The sequence below is a fragment of the Lepisosteus platostomus genome, chromosome 2 (genome assembly GCF_059453375.1).
Source record: "Lepisosteus platostomus isolate fLepPlt1 chromosome 2, fLepPlt1.hap1, whole genome shotgun sequence".
Lineage (NCBI taxonomy): Eukaryota > Metazoa > Chordata > Actinopteri > Semionotiformes > Lepisosteidae > Lepisosteus > Lepisosteus platostomus.
Genome location: NC_142612.1, coordinates 16,210,040 through 16,231,161, shown reverse-complemented (window position 1 = coordinate 16,231,161; position 21,122 = coordinate 16,210,040). Strand labels below are relative to the sequence as shown.

At 40.4% G+C, this 21,122-nt stretch overlaps 1 protein-coding gene across 2 annotated transcripts; it reads left to right on the top strand.

Annotated features, from left to right (window-relative positions):
• The first annotated feature begins 4,776 nt into the window (after window positions 1-4,776).
• Window positions 4,777-20,625, top strand: LOC148676033 (gap junction alpha-8 protein-like). 2 transcript variants are annotated; one of them, XM_088600642.1, is made up of 3 exons: window positions 4,777-5,291; window positions 16,155-16,201; window positions 16,396-20,625. In XM_088600642.1, the coding sequence occupies exon 3, from the start codon at window positions 16,411-16,413 to the stop codon at window positions 17,515-17,517; it is 1,107 nt and encodes a 368-aa protein (XP_088456768.1). In that variant the 5' UTR covers window positions 4,777-5,291; window positions 16,155-16,201; window positions 16,396-16,410; the 3' UTR covers window positions 17,518-20,625. The 2 variants fall into 2 exon arrangements, with proteins under 2 accessions (XP_088456768.1, XP_088456760.1); XM_088600634.1 differs by lacking the exon at window positions 4,777-5,291 and having other exon boundaries at window positions 15,259-16,201.
• The last annotated feature ends 497 nt before the right edge of the window (window positions 20,626-21,122 follow it).

The window sequence follows — 21,122 nt, the reverse complement described above, 5'->3', positions numbered from 1 at the left end:
CATCCAAATACCGAAGAAAACCACAGTGACATGTCTTTATGACTACCGACCGGTGGCACTAACACCTGTCATCATGAAGTGCTTCAAGAGGCTGGTCGTGAAGCACATTAAGGACACCATTCCGAACACAGTGGACCCGTACCAGTTTGCCTACCGGTCCAACAGATCCACAGATAACGCAATCTCCATTGCCATACATACTGCCCTATCCCATCTGGATAAAAAGAACACATACGTAAGATGACTATTCATCGACTTCAGCTTAGCTTTTAACACTATCATTCCAGAGAAACTAGTCAAGAAACTCAGTGCACTGGGTCTCAACGCCACCCTCTGCAACTGGATTCGGGACTTTCTGACAGGCAGACCTCAGGCTGTCAGGCTTGGAAACCACACCTCCAGCAACTCTGAACTCTGAACACTGGAGTCCCCCAGGGGTGTGTGTTTAGTCCATTACTTTACTCCCTCTACATGACTATAAGGCCAAACACAACACCAACTCCATCATCAAGTTTGCCGATCACACTACAGTTGTAAGTCTGATCACAGACAATGATCAGAGGGCCTACAGGGAGGAGGTCAATCTCCTTACAACGTGTTGTGAAGACAATAACCTCACCCTCAACATCAGCAAAACCAAGGAGCTGATCGACCCCTATCCACATCAACGGGACTGAAGTGGAAAGGGTCAGTAACTTCAAATTCCTTGGCATCCATATCACTGAGGACCTCACATGGTCTCTCAAAGCCACCTGTCTGATCAAGAAAGCGCAACAGCGCCTGTACTTCCTAAGACAGTTGAAGAAGGCTAAGACATGTCCCCAGATCCTCACTTACTTTTACAGATACACTACAGAAAGCACACTGACAGGTTGCATCACAGTGTGGTATGGCAACTGCAGTATTGCTGACTGCAAAGGCCTACAGTGGGTGGTGAAAACTGCCCAGTCCATCAATGGGGTTGCCCTCTCATCCATACAGGACATTTATGACAGACGGTGCTTGAGGAAAGCTCTAAGCATCATCAAAGACCCCACACACCCCAGCTACAGACCCTCTACCATCTGTAAAACAGTACCGGAGCATTCGGGCCCGGACTACCAGACTCAGAGACAGTTTTTACCCCCGCACTATCAAACTATTAAACTCCCAGCCTCTCTCACCTATGATCTGAACCTCACAGTGCCTTCTTATCAAAAACTCAAACACACATTGAAATCTACCTCTACCTCACATGACAAGAAGCTCACTCCCCATTATTTTCTATCCTTTATTTCATTCTGTTGATGTTTGATTTTGCACATCTGATGTTGTTTTGCACATTACCTGTAACCTGTTCTTGTTTTGCGCATTGCCTGTTGTTGTTGTTTTGCACACTGCCTGTTGTTGTTTTGCACACTGCCTGTTGTCTCCGTCTTTCTTTTCTTATATAATTGTATTATTATTTTTTGTACTAGTTATTGTCTGAGAGCTAGCTAAATAGCATTTCATTATACCATATACCTGTATATGAGTACAATGACAATAAACTTGAGCTTGAACTTCATGATTGATGTCATTTTCCCCAAACAGGACTCCTCAGTGCATTTCTTCTTAGACTTAAGACAACCAGGTACTTAAAATAGAAGAATGATGCTCGTCTAATTTCTTAGTTGAGCGGGCAGAAAGTACTGTACGTGAGAGAATGCAATTACTTATCTAAGTACACACAAACAGTTGGATGGCCCTCAGCTGACATGTACGTTCCAACTCTGGATTTGTTTAGGTCAGGCGTGTACAATAAAAGTAAAGTAGGATCTTCCCGTTAGGCATTCAATCATAACTGTGTGAGTGTGTAAGTGGCAGTGGAAAGGGGAATAAATTAAGCCCTGTGACTGCGCATCACACCTTATTTTTAAAAGCGTGATTATCGCCGCCTGGCACCACATTGTGCCCAAGTGCGATAGCAACACCTCGGTGGCGTGGGCTATCATGCAGCAAAGTGTGGCCCATTGACACCGGGACCACGGCACCTCAGTATCTTGCATTTGACAGAAGTCTGGCCTTATTAAGGTCATAAAATTATGAGAGTTCAGGGGGCCCATCAAGTGGTAACTGTGTGAATGCTGCAGGCAAGGCATTGTGCTGGGCATCCGCTGATAACATTGTGTTCGGGGGCTGGCTGCAGGCAGGAGACTGAAATCATATTTGGAATACGGATTAATGGAACTGGAGCTTCTGGTCACAGACCCCCCCATCCACAACAAGTGAAGCACTCTTCCTCTTCTGGTGCCCCTATTGTGTTTCATGGCTCTGCCTTCCTCCCAGTCTTACCATACACAGAGGAAACTCCACTTCCATTTCCTGGCAGACTGGAGTGAACAATCGATCTTAGTCTCCTTGCTTTATTTGTGATGTGCACCATTCCTAGCATTGCTAAGCACTTTTAATGATTTATTTTCAGGAATCATGCTTTTTATGTGCTTGTGAGTAAATGGCGTTACGCATTTTCAGCACTGATTCACGGTTTCCTTTCTGTACAAGTCCCACAGGACCGAAAGCAAGTTCCTTCTCCCTGGCATTGCTGTCAATGACCTGGGAAGGACAAAGACCAGCAACAGCGCTCTTTTAATCTTGTCACAAAATTGTCGCAGTCTTCAGTTGATGACCCCTCAGTAGCTTCACAGTACTTCAGATCTAGGCTAGTTTCCTCAGGTATTCAGTCAATCTCTCTATCACTGTCTCTCTTTGAGACAGGATTCTTTCACTGAGCCCTGGGACGTAGTACTATGCACCCTCTAGTAATCTCACACACCTGCTGAAAGTGAGCACAAGTTTAAATAGGGAGGAGCCTAGCTTTCAGGTATCACGCCTTTAAGGACTGACATCTGGCTTCTCTCAGGTGGTGATTAGGCTGACTGCCTTCGACAGTGTAGCTTGGAATGACATATTTATTTAAGTGGACTCCCATATTCCCCTTCAGGAGAATCATATGTGCCTAGATTTGTGAGGTTCAACAAGCTCTTTTAAACTTGTCAATCTGTGGCGTACATTAAGGCCTTGAATTGCTCTGGTGGTATTTACCCTTATTCTCTCCAGTGTAGCAATATTCTTCCTGTGGCATGGGGCATTTCCTATTTAACATGAACTGATTTGATCTATTAGTTTATTCTGTCCTCAAAATGTCTCAGAAGAGAGCAATGAATTGGAAGAGGAGTACTCTACTGTTGCCTGGGATGCTGACTGAGCTTGGTTGAGAGAGTTTGTGTTCTACAATAACATTTTGATATCATACCTAATTATTTTTCATTCCAAAATTTCTCTTTGCTGGAAAAACTGGAGCTAGCGGAAAAACTGAAAAATGACTGTCTTAAAATATAGTAAGGTTAATCTTCCAAGAAGTTAATTTCTAAGCACATGGACATGCATAGTGTGAAAGAGAGGGACTGTCCAGATCATCTCCCTGTAAACGAAGCTGGTAGACAGACATTTGGAAGATGGTTGAACTGTAATCTTGCACTTCCACTCTCTGATGTATAAATTTGCATCTGATTTGCTTCCTTCCTGCGCACATCTTTGCCAGTATCTCTCCCTCCAGCCCAACTTCACAAGATGTACAACATTAAGGACACTATTCCTGCAGATCTTTTCTCTCCTCTCATACATTAGACTTCGACCAGACTACTGAAATAGGAGATAAGGAGCTGGAAAGCAGTACAGTTTATTTTTTGTGCTCCTAATTGCAGAACATCATGGCAGAAACAGGAACTGTCCCACACACAAACACGCCTTGATGGCATTGTAAAAATCCCTGGGAAGGGAAATCAGTTTCACAAGAAGCCAGAACTACACAAATGCCAGGTTGTGACTGTAACAACCCAGCAATTCAAATAAACCAAATATTTATTATGGCATCATCAGACCATATGGGTTATTTAAGCTATTTGTTTGTCTCTGGCTTCTGAACCATGGATGTTTTTTTGCAAAGTATTGTTCATTGGCAAAATCTTATCTGCGACTGACAACTGACACAGTATCCACACGAACATTTTTTAACATGGTTTCAAGAGATAACAAACCATCCAATTGATAACCTTCCTCTCTTTCCGCTCATTTTATAAGGACTTAAGGGCCTTTTGCCAGGTCTACCAAAGCAAGAAAGAACAAGGCAGCTCTGCTTGATGAATCCAAAATCAACAAATCGCGTTTCCCAACACAATGCTGCCTCTGTAATTTTTGCAGCCAAATGTGAGATTTGACATAATTTAGATGTTTTCTTTGTGCTTTTATTGCAGTGTTGAAAGAATAGCTTCTGCATTAAATGTCTTAAAGGAAAGGATTTGCAGGCAATTAAGTTTAAATGCACATTTCAGATCTTGATGTTTTTATTCCAGTTTCATGTCCTAAAATACAGGCATTTTAAACTTCTACTTTATAGTTTGATACTTTTTATACTTATACTTTGAAGAAATAGATTAAGGTCTGATAAATCTGTTCGTTTTTTTGCATGATGCCAAAAACATATTCCCAAACCTTAAGGAGTTGTCTTTTAATTTCAAAGCCTAATCATCACCATTGAACTCAAAACAATTCACTTTTAAGGAGTGCACGTGGCACATTCTGATTTTCTGTCATCAAAATGAGGTAAGTTTCAGGGGATGTTGATCCTCCCAGTCTGCTGACAACACAAATGACACCATTGTTTTGTATGTCTCCAGCCACCTTCGGGCTCTCTCTGCTATTCCCCGCTGTCATAGCCAGCGTGTATTCCACTTGGATTGTAAATCATGTATCAAGAGCCAAGAACTCAGGAAGAGCCAAGCCTTCAGGATCATGCCTTATTTTAAAAAAGTGTATCAATATGTCTTCACACTACAGCACCCACAGCAGAGATATATTTATTTTTCTATATAGTAGGAACTACGCACTATGACTTTAACTATGGGTTCAGAGGAGATGTGTAATGGGAGCCAAGACGAGACAAACACACTCAAAATCCAGAACGGGATCTGGAACAGGGACAGGGAATAAAACGAAGGTAACGAGGCCAGGCGCTCCCAGCCCTGGACTCAGATGGTCAGGACACTGTGAGGAAGCCTGTACCATCGGGTCTCTTCTGGACCCGCTGGTGGGTGGGCTTCTGGGCGCCCATCTCCAAGTGCTGAGCCAGAAATAGCGAGAGCGCCGGGCTTAAATAAGGAGACAAAACAGGAGGCAGATGCGCATAATCAACTAAAATAGCAAAGGGTCGAAGCGCCCTTAAGAGGAGGGATGACGATCGTGACAAGATGTTTATGATTCATATCAAAAAGGTATGTCAGGATGAACCCTTTCCGGAATTCCACAGTGAAAGCAGATGTTATGAGTGAATCAACTGAGACTCCATCCCCTGATTCATTTCTAAGCAACCGTAAGATATTTCAGGAAAACATGGTGAAGAAAGTGATCTCAGAGAATTTATTTTTGCTTAGAAATGATAACAACATGAAATTCTATCTTCTTTGAGGGATGAAGACAGTCCTTGTTTTACTTGTAATTAACATTTTTGACAATGATACAATATCAGTAAAACAGTATTAGAAACGTTTGTCGATTGATGTCATTACAATAATAATTAATTTTATCACTTGTCTCTTAAAATTAAGCAGTAGTCTTCTCTCTGATCTCCCTGGAACATACTTGACATCATTTGCACAGTCCAAGCAATCCTAGCAGTCCAAGCAGAAGAAACACTGGATTTATTTGGAATTGAAACCTCCCCTTTCTCACATTTAAAGCAAGTGTCTACATATTTCTAGACTACATTTAATTTTTCTTTTTAATCAAGAACTACTATAATCCAGGAGTATTTTAAATTTTGTTAATTCCATTATCTTTTCATTAATCTAGAGTGCATGTGTAATTTAATCTAGGATTACAGCTAACCAGGGTCTGTGAAACCACCTGCAAGTGCTATAAAACATAAGGGGATAAAGAAACACTCATATATAGTTGGGAGCTCCTCAGTGTCAAACTTGGCTTGAGAAGCACATGATTGTATCATTCAAATGTTTGCATTACCGTTCTGATGTCATGCATTATAAAGATAAAACTGGGGGTTCTCATTCACTGAGTCCTGAGTCGAGCTGTGGGATCATGCACATCTTTTCAAAACTCTATGCTCTCTCCCATCTGTCCCAGCTGAGGCTGATCAAATCCCCAGTTCAGAACAAATAAGCAGCTATTGTGCAAGCCACAGCAATCTCCTGATCTGCAGCCACCTCCAGGCTCTCTGCTATTATACATCACCTACAGTATAATATCAATGCCTGGCCTTCTCTCTAAAACCACCTACAGGCTTTGTCCATTACATCACCTACTGTGTAATATCAATGCTGAGCTTTCTCTTCCCTCCCTTATATAAAAAGAAGCAACAAGAATAGCTAGGTCACAGAATGATCATTTCAGCTCATTCATGAAACTTGATCACTTTGTTTGTGTGTGTAATATTTTTTAGTTGAGTTAATTTGTTCAGGTAGCTCAGGGAATACTGTCAGACAGTTGTCCAGGGGAAAACAGAAAGGCAGCACAGACTTTATCAAAGCAATGCACATTGGTGCAGCATTCCAAAAAGCATGTGCACAGTGCCTTACTCTCAGTTGTCCCTTATAGTATACTTAACTTCACTCTTTATGCATCGGAAAAACTTTGCCACCTGCCTTCTCTTTAATCAGACCCTGAATTCTGCTGTTGTGCTGAATATTCACCCTAGCAGTGGGCCAGCAAACCAGGTCTTTCGCACCAGCATGCTCTCTTCATTTTTATCACCTCGGCGTCGAGACCATACTTAAAAACAGCAGGCTCCAACAAAAACAGCTTGCTTTGTTTGGACTATCATAAACAGAATCTTTTGTGCAGAACTCCGTTTGAGTCGCTTCCTGTGAAATTCCCACTTGTTTGCCACTGTCTTCCTACCCGGAGTTCCAATGGCTTCTGGTACAGTATCTTGCTATGCCCTGACGTTCCAGACCTGACTCAGAGGATCAGAGCTCTCAGCTGGGGTGCTCCATTTTCCTGACAGCTGTCACAGCTAGCAACTGCAAAATCATGTCCACTGCTTTCTTGGGCATTAGTTTCAGACTATATTTAATTACAGTGTTTACTAGTTCAGTCACAAACTCTTCAGTCAGCCTATGCTTAGATTATGTTTTAGTCCTTGGTTTATACATCCAGAAAGGAATAGGCCTTTTCCAGAATTAATGTATCTTTGAAATATACAGTATTATCTGTGAAACAATTATTAACGTTCATTTTTGTACTATCCCCAGTAACTCAGTATGTATATTATTTATTATATTAACTTGAACTGATTGAATAATATAATCTGCTTGAATAATAAACAATCATTATTTTAGCTAGTATCTCTGGTATGCAGAAGGGTAAAGTAAAACATGTCAAAGATGTACTGTACAAGCATTTCACTAACATGGAGATTAATATGGACCATTCAATGTAAAATGTGATAGTTACAGTATAGTTACTATAGTACATGATATACTATATAGTGCATAGTATAGTATTGACACACATTTGTAAAACTATTTTGGTGGTTGATAATGTCTTTGCATGTGTACTGTTAATATCAGGTGTCCGTCTACAGTATTTCTATTGCAACAGTAAATAAAAAAATTATCCAACCAAACTCTTGATAACCCTTAGTATGGACAAGTTATATTTTATTGTTATTTCATGTGCTGGGGACTCTCAGCTACCACAGATGTGTAGCCCCACCTGCATAGTGCTATATGTAGAGTTCTCTAGTACTAAAATTAAAGAGATCCTGAATCTGCATTTGAAGGTTTACTGGAATTCCCGGCTATAAATTCTCAATTTAAGTTCTCTCAATACTCAGAGCAGAGAAATGTAAACGTGTACAAAATCATGTATAATTCTCTAATTTGAAATAAACAGTTTTTGGGAATAAAACTAATCTCTACAACATGTTACTGTCCCTAATGAAAGTGGTTAAAGTACACAGAGAAAAGTGCCAGACAAGTGGAAAGTTATATCAGTGTTATTTTAACACCAATGGGATTACAATGATTGTTTCTGCTTTATATATAATGGCTTGAATTCAATATAAATAAATGCAGTGATAACAAAATAAACAAAAGCACCTGGTTAAGTACTTATTTTGTGGAAGGACATAGAATTGTTAAAGATGTTTTTTTTAAACTTTGATGTCACTCTTCCACACCAGTCAAGGGGTAAAGATTCATGACACTTATAAATACCAGGCAGATTTAGATTAAGCAACCGATATAAAACACCACACATGAACCATTCACATTTCAGTTTATCTTGTAGAAAAGGTCATACTTTAGATTTAGTACATGACAAGAAAAAAGTTCCTCAGATGACTTTTTAATTTTAGGATCTTCTGAAACACCACACACAATAGCTTTATTCAACAGAAGCACTGCCACCAGGAATCCTGATCTTGTGAGATCTCGAAAAGCAGGCAAGTCTGGGCCTGGTTAGTACTGGGAAAGGAATAGGCAGGCATGACTTCAGAAGTCCTAAAGCTATAAGAATCACACAAGCTGAGATGGCTGAGAGGCAGTTTGAAAGAAAATAATATGTTTTATAAAAGAGAACATGGTCAGTTTGTAAGAAAGCACAGGAAAACCAGGGAATGTAGAGAGAACATGACAAGAGGTCCAAGTACTAATCTCTGGGGAACACCCATAGAGGTTAGACAAGGTGAAGAAAGAGAGTCACACCATGACACCTGACAGGAATGATCAGGGAGATAGGAAGAGGCCCAGGCACCACAGTACCAAAACTAACAAAAGAAGAGGATCTGTTTAACAGGATAGAATGATGCTGAAACATCAAGTGCAACTGAAACAGAGGAGGGGGAATCTGAATGGGCCAGAAGCAGAGATTAAATAACAGAAAGCAAAGCAGATGTTATGGGATATACAGAGTGGCAGAGTGTCGTGGGTCTAGCACGATCTGTGTAGTGAGAACATTGGATGGTTAGGAAAGAAAATGTTTTTTTCTTTATAGTGTTAGTAAATGTGAAAGAAAAATCAGGAAAGGATATATTATCACTTCTGTGCTTTCACTTGTGGAAGAAGTGGAACATGAACTGTCAGCTGAACTGGAAATAAAGAATATTTTTTGAAGAAATAAGACCAATATAATAATAATAATAATAATTGCTTACACTTATATAGCGCTTTTCTGGACACTCCACTCAAAGCGCTTTACAGGTAATGGGGACTCCCCTCCACCACCACCAATGTGCAGCATCCACCTGGATGATGCGACAGCAGCCATAGTGCGCCAGAACGCTCACCACACATCAGCTATCAGTGGGGAGGAGAGAAGAGTAATGTAGCCAATTCATAGAAGGGGATTATTAGGAGGCCATGATTGGTAAGGGCCAATTGGAAATTTGGCCAGGACACCGGGGTTACACCCCTACTCTTTTCGAGAAGCGCCCTGGGATTTTTTTTAATGACCACAGAGAGTCAGGACCTCGGTTTTACGTCTCATCCAAAGGACGGTGCCTGTTTACAGTATAGTGTCCCCATCACTATACTGGGGCATTAGGACCCACACGGACCACAGGGTGAGCACCCCCTGCTGGCCCCACTAACACCTCTTCCAGCAGCAACCTTAGTTTTTCCCAGGAGGTCTCCCATCCTGGTACTGACCAGGCTCACACCTGCTTAGCTTCAGTGGGTTGCCAGTTGTGAGTTGCAGGGTGATATGGCTGCTGGCCCAAGAATATTGCCCAACGGGATTCTCAGTGTGATGAATTACACTTTACCCTTCCCTTGTGGTGTCTTCTGTTTTATCTCATGCATGTGTTTCTGTTATTGAGTGTTTTTTTTCTGCTTCATGTCTCAGTAATTAAAGAATTGAAAGCGTTTTTTAATAAATTGTGAAATTTATAAATGAAACAGACTTAGCTGTAGTTTCGCATGCTGGGAGCTAGTAAAATTAATGGAGCCATGCTGTATTTATATGCTGTATTTTAATAGTCTTGTCCACTGCAGCCCCTGAGTCAATTCCTGCTATCCGTCTGAAATTTGTACAGTATGTTCTCCCTGTGTTCACGTTGGTTTTCTCCAGATGCTCCTGTTTGCTTCCACAGTCCAAATATACAGTATGCTAGTAGGTTAATTGGCTTCTGGAAAATTGACACTCTCTGTGTCTGTGTGTGCCTGGTGATGGACTGACGTCCCATCCAGGGTGTATCCTGCCTTATACCTGTTGCTTGCTGGACTAGGCTTTAGCTCTCCTGTGGCCCTGTATTAGAAGGGGTGGTTAGAAAATGCGAATGAGTGAATGGATGTGCTAATATTCTCATTAGATTTAGAAAGGCTGTGGGTAAACTTCCTCTTCAAAGCACAGCCCCACAGCTGAGAATGTTTTATTTTCAAGATGAAAATTTTTGATAAAAAAGCACAGCAAAATCACTCATCTCCTCAATGTAACAACTTAACATACTGTAACCTCAGCCTTAGATTTGCATTTTGAATTGATTTTGCCTGCCGAGCTCCATGAAACGTCCATAAGGAATGCTCGAAAATCGCAGCAGTAATTCATTGTGCAGAATATCTCAATTTTACTGAGGGCTGGAGACTGAACTCCCAGCCGAGCAATGATGACCTCGGCACTTCTGAACTGGCCGCGTGTGCCGCATCCGCGACATGCAGAGCTTTGCCCGTTCGGAATTGTCCGATCATCTTATTGCACGGGTTTTTATTTTTAATTTTTGTCCGTCAGCTAAATGGCGCAGAGCAGGAAACGTGTGGCGTGCCACATGTAGGCAGATTGGTGTAAGATAACTTTGTTCGAAACGGTGCTCCGATTAGCCTGGGTCAGGGGCTGCTTTATTGGCCCAATCTCACCGTCACGCCTGAGCACCCCTTTTCAATAGCCGCAGCGCGCTCCAACGTGACATCATGTCTTTGTTAGAAATCCCAGTGGCATTCACAGCCCTGCATGTGGCTAAGCCAGTACCTCCTGCTATGTCAACAAGCACCACTTTTAAAGGGAGGGGTCAGAGCCTCTGGGATATGTACAGCCATTGCTAGCTACAGGTCCCTTGTTCTTGGGGGGAAAAAAAAACATGCACATCTAAACCCACTGGTGCAGATTTATGCACTAACAGCCAATAAAGTAAAGTAAAAATAAAGTTGTTGAAATTTATTGTTACGATAAAATTATTATCATTGCAACAGCTGCTTTGAAGTTAATGTAAAGAATGTCTTGTAAAGCTGAGAAACCGTTAAAGCAGGTACCCTTAATTCACAAGGTGGTAATTGCAAAACTGTATCTGTAGAGCACACCCCTGTACTGTAGGTCAGTCTCAAAACACTAAAATTTTCAGGATTTGGCATCCAATACAAACTGAGCCATCAAAAAAAAAACTATGATATTTCTCTTGTTCCTTGTCAGACAATTTAAAGTAAAGCTGTCTGTAAAATGTACAGTATATATAATCAAAGGGGAATTGTTGTATGTGAAATGCATACAGTATGTATGTTGTACAATTAGTGAATATTAATTAGTAACTATTTCACAATGCAGGCAGGGGCAGAACTGACCAAAGAAACTCCTGATTCCACCTTTCAAGGATATAAAGGCAAAGTAAACAGAATTACACCAGTATTACACCAGTAATACTTAAATTACACCTCTTATAAATTACATATTTTGACCTCCTCTCATTAACCAATTGATATATGGAAAACTAATGCAATATTGCACATTCTTTCTTGTTTTTATAACATAATTTCATACTATGATTCAATACTTAACATTTCACATGCACATGTTTTATGCTTCAGTACAGTATGTCTGCCTACTTTTTATTGGAGGAAGCAGTGGTTAGAATTCTGAACTTGTTACCAGGAGGTTGTGGGTTCGAATCCCAGGTTAAGCATGGCTACTGTACTATACACCTGAGCCCTGCTGGTAACTCTATGGCTTGTTATTGGAAAATAAGTATTTATTCCCAATTAATTGATCTGGTGAAAAAGAAGTTTATTACTTCACGTTTTTTTCCAATTTAGAAATGGAAAAATCATTTTGGATGTTGAAATACCCGTATATGAAATCATACACCTGCATTATGTGAAGTGTACTTACTCACCAGCCTGGAATTATTTTATCCTAAAAATTGGAATCACCTGTTGATTTACAACAAAACTAAACTCCCCTGTAGGAAGTGAGGAACAGCATTCGGAAAGAGCCCAAAATTCAGCAACACCTAGATGTTAAGTCGATATTAAAGTTAAGTTGATATATTAAAGTCAAGAGAACACTTTCATTTTTACAATTCATAACAAATACTTCACTTTCTGAGACCAGTGCATTTACTGGTATTTTGATTGATTACATCCTTTTATTAAGAGTATGTACAGTACACATCAGAGGTTTCAAAGAAATGTGATAAAATGCTTTCAATATTCACTTGAACTGTACAGCCATTTTAGAGTGTTTTCAACATAAATGCCTTTCAGAGGTTTGAAAATCTTTTTTTTTTCTCTATTTTTATGTTATCGCAAAGTTTTATGTTACCGCTTTGCTCGTGTTTTCTGAGGTCAGATATGAACATTTTCCGTTCCTCTTTCAAAGGCAAGTGATTGCCAATGGTAAGAACATAAGAAAAGTCACAAACCAGAGGAGACCATTCGGCCTGTCTAGTTCATTTGTTAATCAGCAGCTGATTGATCCAGTGATCTCATCCAGCTGTTTCTTGAAAGAAACCAGGGTATCAGCTTCTCTCTCACAAACCTCACAAACCTTTGGGTGAAGAAGAGCATCTTGTGTTTGGTTTAAATTCTCTTCCACATAGTATCCATTTATTTGATTTTTCAAACCAGACATGTTTCCAAATAAAGTCAGGCGGACTGGAAAAGTCTGTTTCTTATATTCACATAGTTCACTCTTGATGTTTCACCAAAAGTGTGTCAATAAAAATGACAAAACTATTGTGGCTGTAACGAATAAGAGCTTCCAGAGAGACACTACAGACTCCAGGAACACTGTTTTCTCAAGCACTGCGGCATGTCTAATAGTCGTTATTGTAGCAAGGATAATTTCAGCCCTTGGAAAAGGCGAAAAGACTCTTTTTCTATTAACATTTAGAACTGACATGACATAAATGAACATTAAACCAGCTTCTTTTTTCCAACAGGAGGTGAATACTGGTTCTTGGTCCAGATATTCTGCTTTGCACAAACTGTCCACTCTACAGTAAATCAGTCAAATGAGAAGTTTGCTTACACTGGAAAACTGGTCCAAAAAAGGGACTGTTTTCTTTGTTCCTGCTGGTCCAGCTTAGTAACACCCTGATGAGAAAAGAACAAGATGGTGAAGAGTCCAGCTGGCCCCACACAGAAGAGAAAATTAGCCACACGATGCATGACATTGAATAAATGTTTGGCTAGGAAGGTATAAGAAATACACAGTGGACTATATCCTTGCAAGTAAAGAGAAGGTGCAAACGTGATTGGACACTTCTCAAGAACAGTCTCGTCTCTGAGCTTCCTAGAACCACATCTAAGCCTTACTTAAAAACCATGAATGTAAATTAACTGTCCAAAAAGACAGTATGTGTACAACTCATACAGGTTCACTATTTAACAATTGTCACACAATCAAAGCTGGGGATAGACAGCAGTGAGCATGGTGCAGGAAAAAATAAGTAGGGAAAGTAAATAAACTCGGCAATCACAAGCAAGAGTGGAGATACCTACTTTATCTCTGAAAATACATTCAGTAAAAGTAAATATCAGAATTACATCTCATGATCTGACTGTCCAAATTAGTGTGTTAAACACTCCCTTTTCTCATCAACTGCTACGTGTGAGTTTGCTTTCTTCATGTACAGAGTCTCGCAGAGCAGACTCTCTGGAAACTTTCAAAGGTTTTTAACTGTACTTCTGTTACTTTGTGAGTTTTATATAAGAACGAGAATCCATGTCCTGTCAACGAAGACAGGAAACAAGACAGGAAACAAATGGCCAGGTGTTTGTGACTGATCAACTCAGCAGTCTTATTGTGACAGAAACTGGCAAATATTTATCTATCTCACCTGACAGAAGTGATACAAAAATAGTCAAATGTAAATATATTTAAAAACAGATCATGCACTAAAGACCCGTCGTCACAAATGAAATATACATTTTCCACTTGACTTTTGTTAACAATGTCAGAAAAAGAAAAAAAGATTTAGTATTTTTTAATACTTTAATTTGTATGTGATATATTTTGCTGTCCGTCATCCAGATGAGACTGAGGTTTTGTCTCAATAAGAGTAGAGAGTTATCCCAGTGTCCGGGTCAAATTTCCCCCCTCAGCCTTTACCATGGTCTCAAAATTGTCCCCATGTACAGTATGACTGGCTTGCATTTGCCCTGCGATGGACAAGCGCCCTGTCCAGGGTGTACCCTGCCTTTGGCTCGTTGCTTGCTGGGAATGCTCCGGCTTCCTGCGACACCGTATGGTATGAAGCAGTCTAGCAAATGACATGACATTACTTATTTTGCTGTGAATAGAATTTTCCCTTATCAGATGGAGCACATCACACATGAGCTAGCTCCACTCACCATGTCTGCCTACTGGATAATATCTACTGTACTGTCTGAGGCTGAGATCAGGTGGCTGAAATTTTAGAGACTCACAGCTCCTATTTTAGATTTGCTTGAATCAACAAGATGGTCACTTAAGGCAACACTTTAAAAAGCTTGCATTACAAACATTGCTGCTGGCTAAATTGACTTCTCAGCCTAACTGGGGTTTGCAAGAACTTTGGTCAATTGCACTTGACCATGGCCTAAATCCATTAGCATTGCAAAGGATTATCTTCAATTGATGTAGCTTAACATACGGTGACTCACAAGCATTAAGGTGTCCCAGCTCAGTTATGTCACACACTATCGCTTCATTGAATATTAATAACAGTCTCAAGATAAATGTTAAAAAGGAAAAATAATCAGGCATTTAATTGAATTACCCTTTATTTCCCATAAGGGAATTTGTCTTGCACATCAAGAGCTCAAGAAAATACAGCATATACGACAATAATACAATATAACATAAGTACATTCAAACAACATTCAACAACATCACACAATCAGAAATCTTCCAGTACCATAAGATTGAAAAATACACGATTAGCTTGTAAAGACTTAATAATAATAATAATAATAATAATAATAATAATAATAATAATCCCTACCTGCAAACATTTTTTTCATTGTTCAACAGTAGAGTTATGCAGTAAAACTCAACTCACATGTGGTTGGGATCTTAACAGGACAGTAGACATCTGTTATAAAAGTTGGACAACTAGTTTAGTACATTTGTGGCCAGAGAAATAATAAAAACAATTCTCTCTGTCTTAAAACACAATGTAAGCAACACGTCTAATCCTTCCTTTGTTCTTTCATAAATTACCAACACAGGCAACTGACTTCGGCTGTAAATAAACTTTTGAACGGAAGAAACATGAAAATGAACACATAAAATGAGTTTGGGCTATAAAAGTCACACATCTCTCTTATTTTTGTTTTGCCTTTTGCTATTATTGGCAATTTTAGTACAACATTAGATACTTAGGCCGACGTTTAAAAAGTGTGTTTCTGAACACACTGGGATCATTTTAGCTTAGCTGGTGGAACCTCCTGCTTCACACATTGAAGGCGCTTGAGACTCTGAATGGTTAGGTGTACATATTCATGTTACCTCTACCAGTCCCATCCAATATACTGTAGGCCCATTTGTTTGTTGATCCTATTGTTTTCTGCGTCACCAATCGTCGCCCACCGAATAAAGACCGTCTGGCTCTGAGCTTAAATATTGCAGGAAACTAAAAACTAACCATCAGACCCGATTCAGTCACGTCTGCTCAGTCGTGCGACAAGGCCAGGGCTTTAGGTGGGAAAGAGAGAGAAAAAAGTTCACTTTCCACCAAGAGTGCCAAGAGAAGGAACGCAACTGCACTGAAGCCTTTTCTGTGGCAAGTTGCCCAACTGAAACCACTAAACTATACCACTATATCAGCTGGATACTAACGGGAGCTCCTGTCAACACCGTTTTTAGCTTTACTGTGTTAAACGACTACTGGAAATACTTTGTGATAAGTTTGTTTTCTTCCACTTTTTCAGATAGAAAGGCCACCACAGGCTACGTGGTTTTTCGATTCAACCTTGCAGTAAGTAGCCGAGATCAAAAACAAATTCATCAGAAGCAAATGTTGTCCTGTAGCTCTGTGGACTCCAACGTCATGATTGGTATCTATTGGAATGATTTTTCTGGTTGTAAATGAATCTGAATGAGTTCGTAGAAAGGAATTTGAGTTTCTGTAACGCCATTTTTAATATCTTGTTCTTCTTATCCCCCTGACAGGACTGAAGATCGAAAATGGGTGACTGGAGCTTCTTGGGAAACATTTTAGAAGAAGTAAATGAACATTCCACTGTGATAGGAAGGGTATGGCTAACCGTGCTCTTCATTTTTCGGATTTTAATCCTTGGCACGGCAGCTGAATTTGTGTGGGGAGACGAACAGTCGGATTTCGTTTGCAACACCCAGCAGCCCGGTTGCGAGAATGTCTGCTACGATGAAGCCTTCCCCCTCTCCCACATCAGACTCTGGGTCCTCCAGATCATCTTCGTCTCCACGCCCTCGCTGGTGTATGTGGGCCACGCCGTGCACCACGTCCGGATGGAAGAGAAGAGGAAGGAGAGGGAGGAGGCGGAGATGAACGAGGAGAGGCTGCCTCTCGCTCCTGACCAAGGCAGCGTGAGGACCACCAAGGAGACCAGCACCAAGGGCAGCAAGAAGTTCCGCCTGGAGGGCACCCTGCTGAGGACCTACATCTGCCACATCATCTTCAAAACCATCTTCGAGGTGGGCTTTGTGGTGGGCCAGTACTTCCTCTATGGCTTCCGCATCCTCCCTCTGTACCAGTGCAAGCGATGGCCCTGCCCCAACACAGTCGACTGCTTCGTTTCCCGGCCCACCGAAAAGACCATCTTCATCCTCTTCATGCTGGCGGTGGCCTCCGTCTCGCTCTTTCTCAACTTTGTGGAGCTCAGTCATCTGGGCCTGAAGAAGATCCGCTTCGCCTTCAGGAAGCCTCCCCAGCTGCAGGGGGACCTGGGTGCCGAGAAACCCTTGCACTCCGTCACCGTCTCCTCTATCCAGAAAACCAAGGGGTACAAGCTGCTGGAGGAAGAGAAACCAGTCTCCCACTTCTACCCCCTCACAGAAGTGGGGGTAGAAGCCAGATGCCTCCCCACGCCTTTTGAAACTTTCGAAGAGAAGGTCAACGACGTGGGCCCATTGGAAGACATCTCAAAGGTCTACGATGAGACTTTACCCTCGTACGGTCAGACTACAGAGCCAGAGGAGGAAGTTCTAGAGGAGGCGCCTGCAGAAGCCACTGAGACAATAGAAGACACCCGACCCCTGAGCAGACTGAGTAAAGCAAGCAGCAGGGCCAGGTCAGATGATTTAACAGTATGAGCCTGACAATGCAGCAGGCAGAGAAAATTGATAGTACGTTTATTGTAAAACAGATCTCAATTTACCAAAATGAATTTAAGCACCAGCTAGGTCCAATATTTTCCAAGAACACAAAATCAGTCTCGTTTAAAAAAAAGGGGAAAAGCGCAAGCTCATAAGAAAACTTGAATCCTTTTTAATAAGATTACTTCAGTAGCATTTTTTGGGTAACACTTTCATTGACAAGAATACAATTGGGTCAACTAAAATGTCAGGACAGCGGTAGAGTATAAGACCCAAACAGTTTTTAAATTAAGAGCTAATGTGCTGTTTTTAAAATTGCCTCCTTTTCTATCAGAAGATTTTTAAAAAAAAAATCACAGATGTCTGATGTTTACATTTTGAGTGAGTTGTGAGTAAAATGTGTTTACAGAATACTGAAGATGAAAAAGCAGGGGATTACCGTTTCACAGTCAAAACAACTAGTGCTTATGTCTCATGGATTTCTAACTCCACCTCTACATTTATTGAACAGTTTACAGCTGAATAAATTAAATTGAGTACTCCTTCTGTACTACTGTAAATAGGAGAAGATCATTCCATATTACATATTTCCATTATTAAATTATGGAAACTAAAATTACAATAGTATGCTTTGGTCATAGTTTATAAGAATACAAGAGTTAAGTGACCAACACACACACATTATATAAATATTAGATAAATATGTGTGTCTATTTATATAATATTATCTATCTTTCCACTCGGAATAGACCTTTTCTCATTTATATTGCTAACTATTGGAGCTGGAAACAACTGCCGGCTGAATCTATTTTTTTCTCCCTGCACAAACACCATGTAATTCTGACAAAAATCTGCTTAATCAGCAGAAAACACTGAAAAGCCAGACTCCATAAAAAAGACCTCATCACAGAAAACACCTTTCCCTACTGTAAAAAAATATTTTAAAATGCTTTTAATGGTTTGTTCAACCTATTTGTATTCTTTTAACTTAATGCACTTCCACTTCTTAAAAGATATATAACTGGAGATGAATCTGCTCGGCCAAAACATGTCATATCAAAGACTCCTGCTATCTGTGACTAAATACATGCTTCCAAGTGTTTTCAACTGGATAATTTTAGGAAATGAGAACACCACCAGAATGGACACCTGATATTTAATTTCTAAAATGTTTTTTAAAGGAAAGGGGCAAAAATATCTTCCTGTACCTCACAGCTCTTTTACTAAGGTGAACTGACAGAGTGATACATTAGACACAACACATTTTTCATTTTTCAAGAATGCTTTTCATACACTGCAAATTCCAACTGTGTTGCTAAGGTGTGTATGGAGACTCTGGTGGGATTGTTTCTCCTTTTCCTCATCACCTTAACTTTCATCTCCAAATGTCCCTGTGTAGAAATATTAAATAAAGCAGCTGCACTTATTTTCCAGAATACCCCCATAACATAGCAATTGCAACAGCGGGCTACCATAGAGCACTCTAATACAATCCAAACTTATTCATTTAAAGAAATATGAGATAAAACAACACATTCACCATGTCCAAATGCCTGAAATACATTTGAAATACATAGTGCCTATTTTTTTAATGAAAAAACATTGTATAATGGAAGGAAACCTTTACTAAGAGAGGACAAATGCAAAATATGTTACAATGTTATATTGCTGCTTTTTTCAAATGTTTCTTAAAACGCTTTGAAAATGATTTTCCTAAATGTTTCCCTAGACAATGTGACCATCACAAATCACAGATTTCTCTGGGAGAATTAAAGTTCTGTGTACTTATTTTTTACAGTTGAGCAAAGAGAAAAACAGACGGTATCTGGAAAGTGGTGACAAACAGTAAATGTAATTGTGTTATATATGCTCACTAAAATGTCTTCCTGAGTTAATGCAGTGGACTGCTCAGAGAGGCATACCCCATAAAAAGTCATGAACATTTCAAGTGCAGCAGAAAAGCAACACTGTCATTTGTGTCTGCTGTCTTCAGCTGATCTCAGAGCCATAACTAAACCAGGAAAAGGGGCTAGCTTCCTGATTAACCAAGACCTGAATCATTTCAAATAGAGAAGTAAGCTTGCATAAATGGTCGATTGTGTGTTCAACAGCTGTACTAAATTGTGTGCCATGACCAATTTTAATGTTAATTTTGATATTACTGCTTACACAAAGCAAAACAAAACACCCCTGTCAGTCAGCATGGCCAAGGATCCTCAGATATGTATAATTTCATTCTGTCTATATCGGAAAATGTTATTTATTTAAGAAAATATCTGCATTATTATTTATTGTTAAATCACTGATGCCTTGCCTTCAGCGCTCATTTGCTATTGGGGAATATTTATGTTGTCTGTAGGAAATATTGGGATAAACTGTTGTCTAGTCTACAGTACAGCACTTGGTAGAGCCCAGAGCTGAAACGTCTAAAAAGTAGCTGACTTGTACATTTAAAGGGAGAACAAGAGCACTTCTTCAACTGTGAACTCCATTGGGTTTGTAGTTGAAAAGAAGGAAGCAATATCAACAGCTCACTGTTAATCACATGGTACAGACATGAGTAGCAAATTATTTTGCAACAGCTCTTCTCAGGGTATGAACACCCAGCAGTATAAGGGTTGCAGAACAAGTAATGGCAGTGATCCGTAGCAAAGAGCAGACTGAGAGAACTGCAGACTGCCTCAACACAGCCCAGTCAAAGAATGTCCCAGTGAAAACCTCTACTAATTCAGTGACCTCTGTCAGTCTTGAATCTTAACATTTGTAAAATCCAGGAATCCTGCAAGTGACAGCTTGGGTAGAAGGGTAAGAGATTATACTTGGTTGATCTTTTTAGCTATATTTATGATTTATTCTGTAAGGCATCATGTGACAAGAGAATGGCATAAGAATGGTACTATGAAAGGCATTTCGATATCAAGCCTCATGAAACCCACACTAAAAGTTGTTAGACTCTTTAGAACACTTTTTTTAATCAGAGCAAAACTGATTTTTACTAACCTGTAGCCCTCTTTGATCATAGTTGTGTGCAAGTATCTTCCTTTGAAAAACTGTGAATGCAGCCAATAAAGGTAATAAAGATTATACAAAATAAAGAGTGTCATGGACAGGTGCTTCTTTGTCTTGATTTTACTGCAGCTTTGCTCCCAAAGGCCTCCTCTTGGAAACAGAAACTTGTCCAGTTAAGGCCAAGTTGATGCAGGTCCTTAATATCTGTAATGAAAACCCACAGACACGCCGGACCAGGACTAGACGGCACTGATCTTAAAGTCTTTGGAAGGAGCCAGTCCTATCACGCCTTCTACATCTAGAGGGCGCTCCTTCTCTGTCCTGTTCCTATTGTCCCTGTGCTTTACTTGTCCTTCCGGTGTGTCTTGTTGTTTGGGGCTGTACATTTCCGGGTCTGCCTTTCCCTATTGTTCGCCATTGGGATCGGTTGTCGAGAGGCTCGTCTCACCTTTCCTACCTGAGGTCTTCTGTCTCGTCCCCGACTCCGCCCGATACCTGGAGCCCGGAGCGAACCCCCGCGTATGCTCCGTTCCTGCCGCTATGCATAGGGTCTTCCTGTTCTGCCGGTCTCTCCACGGATAGCCTCCGGCTTC

What these genes read in the sequence shown, in the direction of transcription:
- LOC148676033 (XM_088600642.1), top strand. Translation starts at nt 16,411, where the DNA reads ATGGGTGACTGGAGCTTCTTGGGAAACATTTTAGAAGAAGTAAATGAA.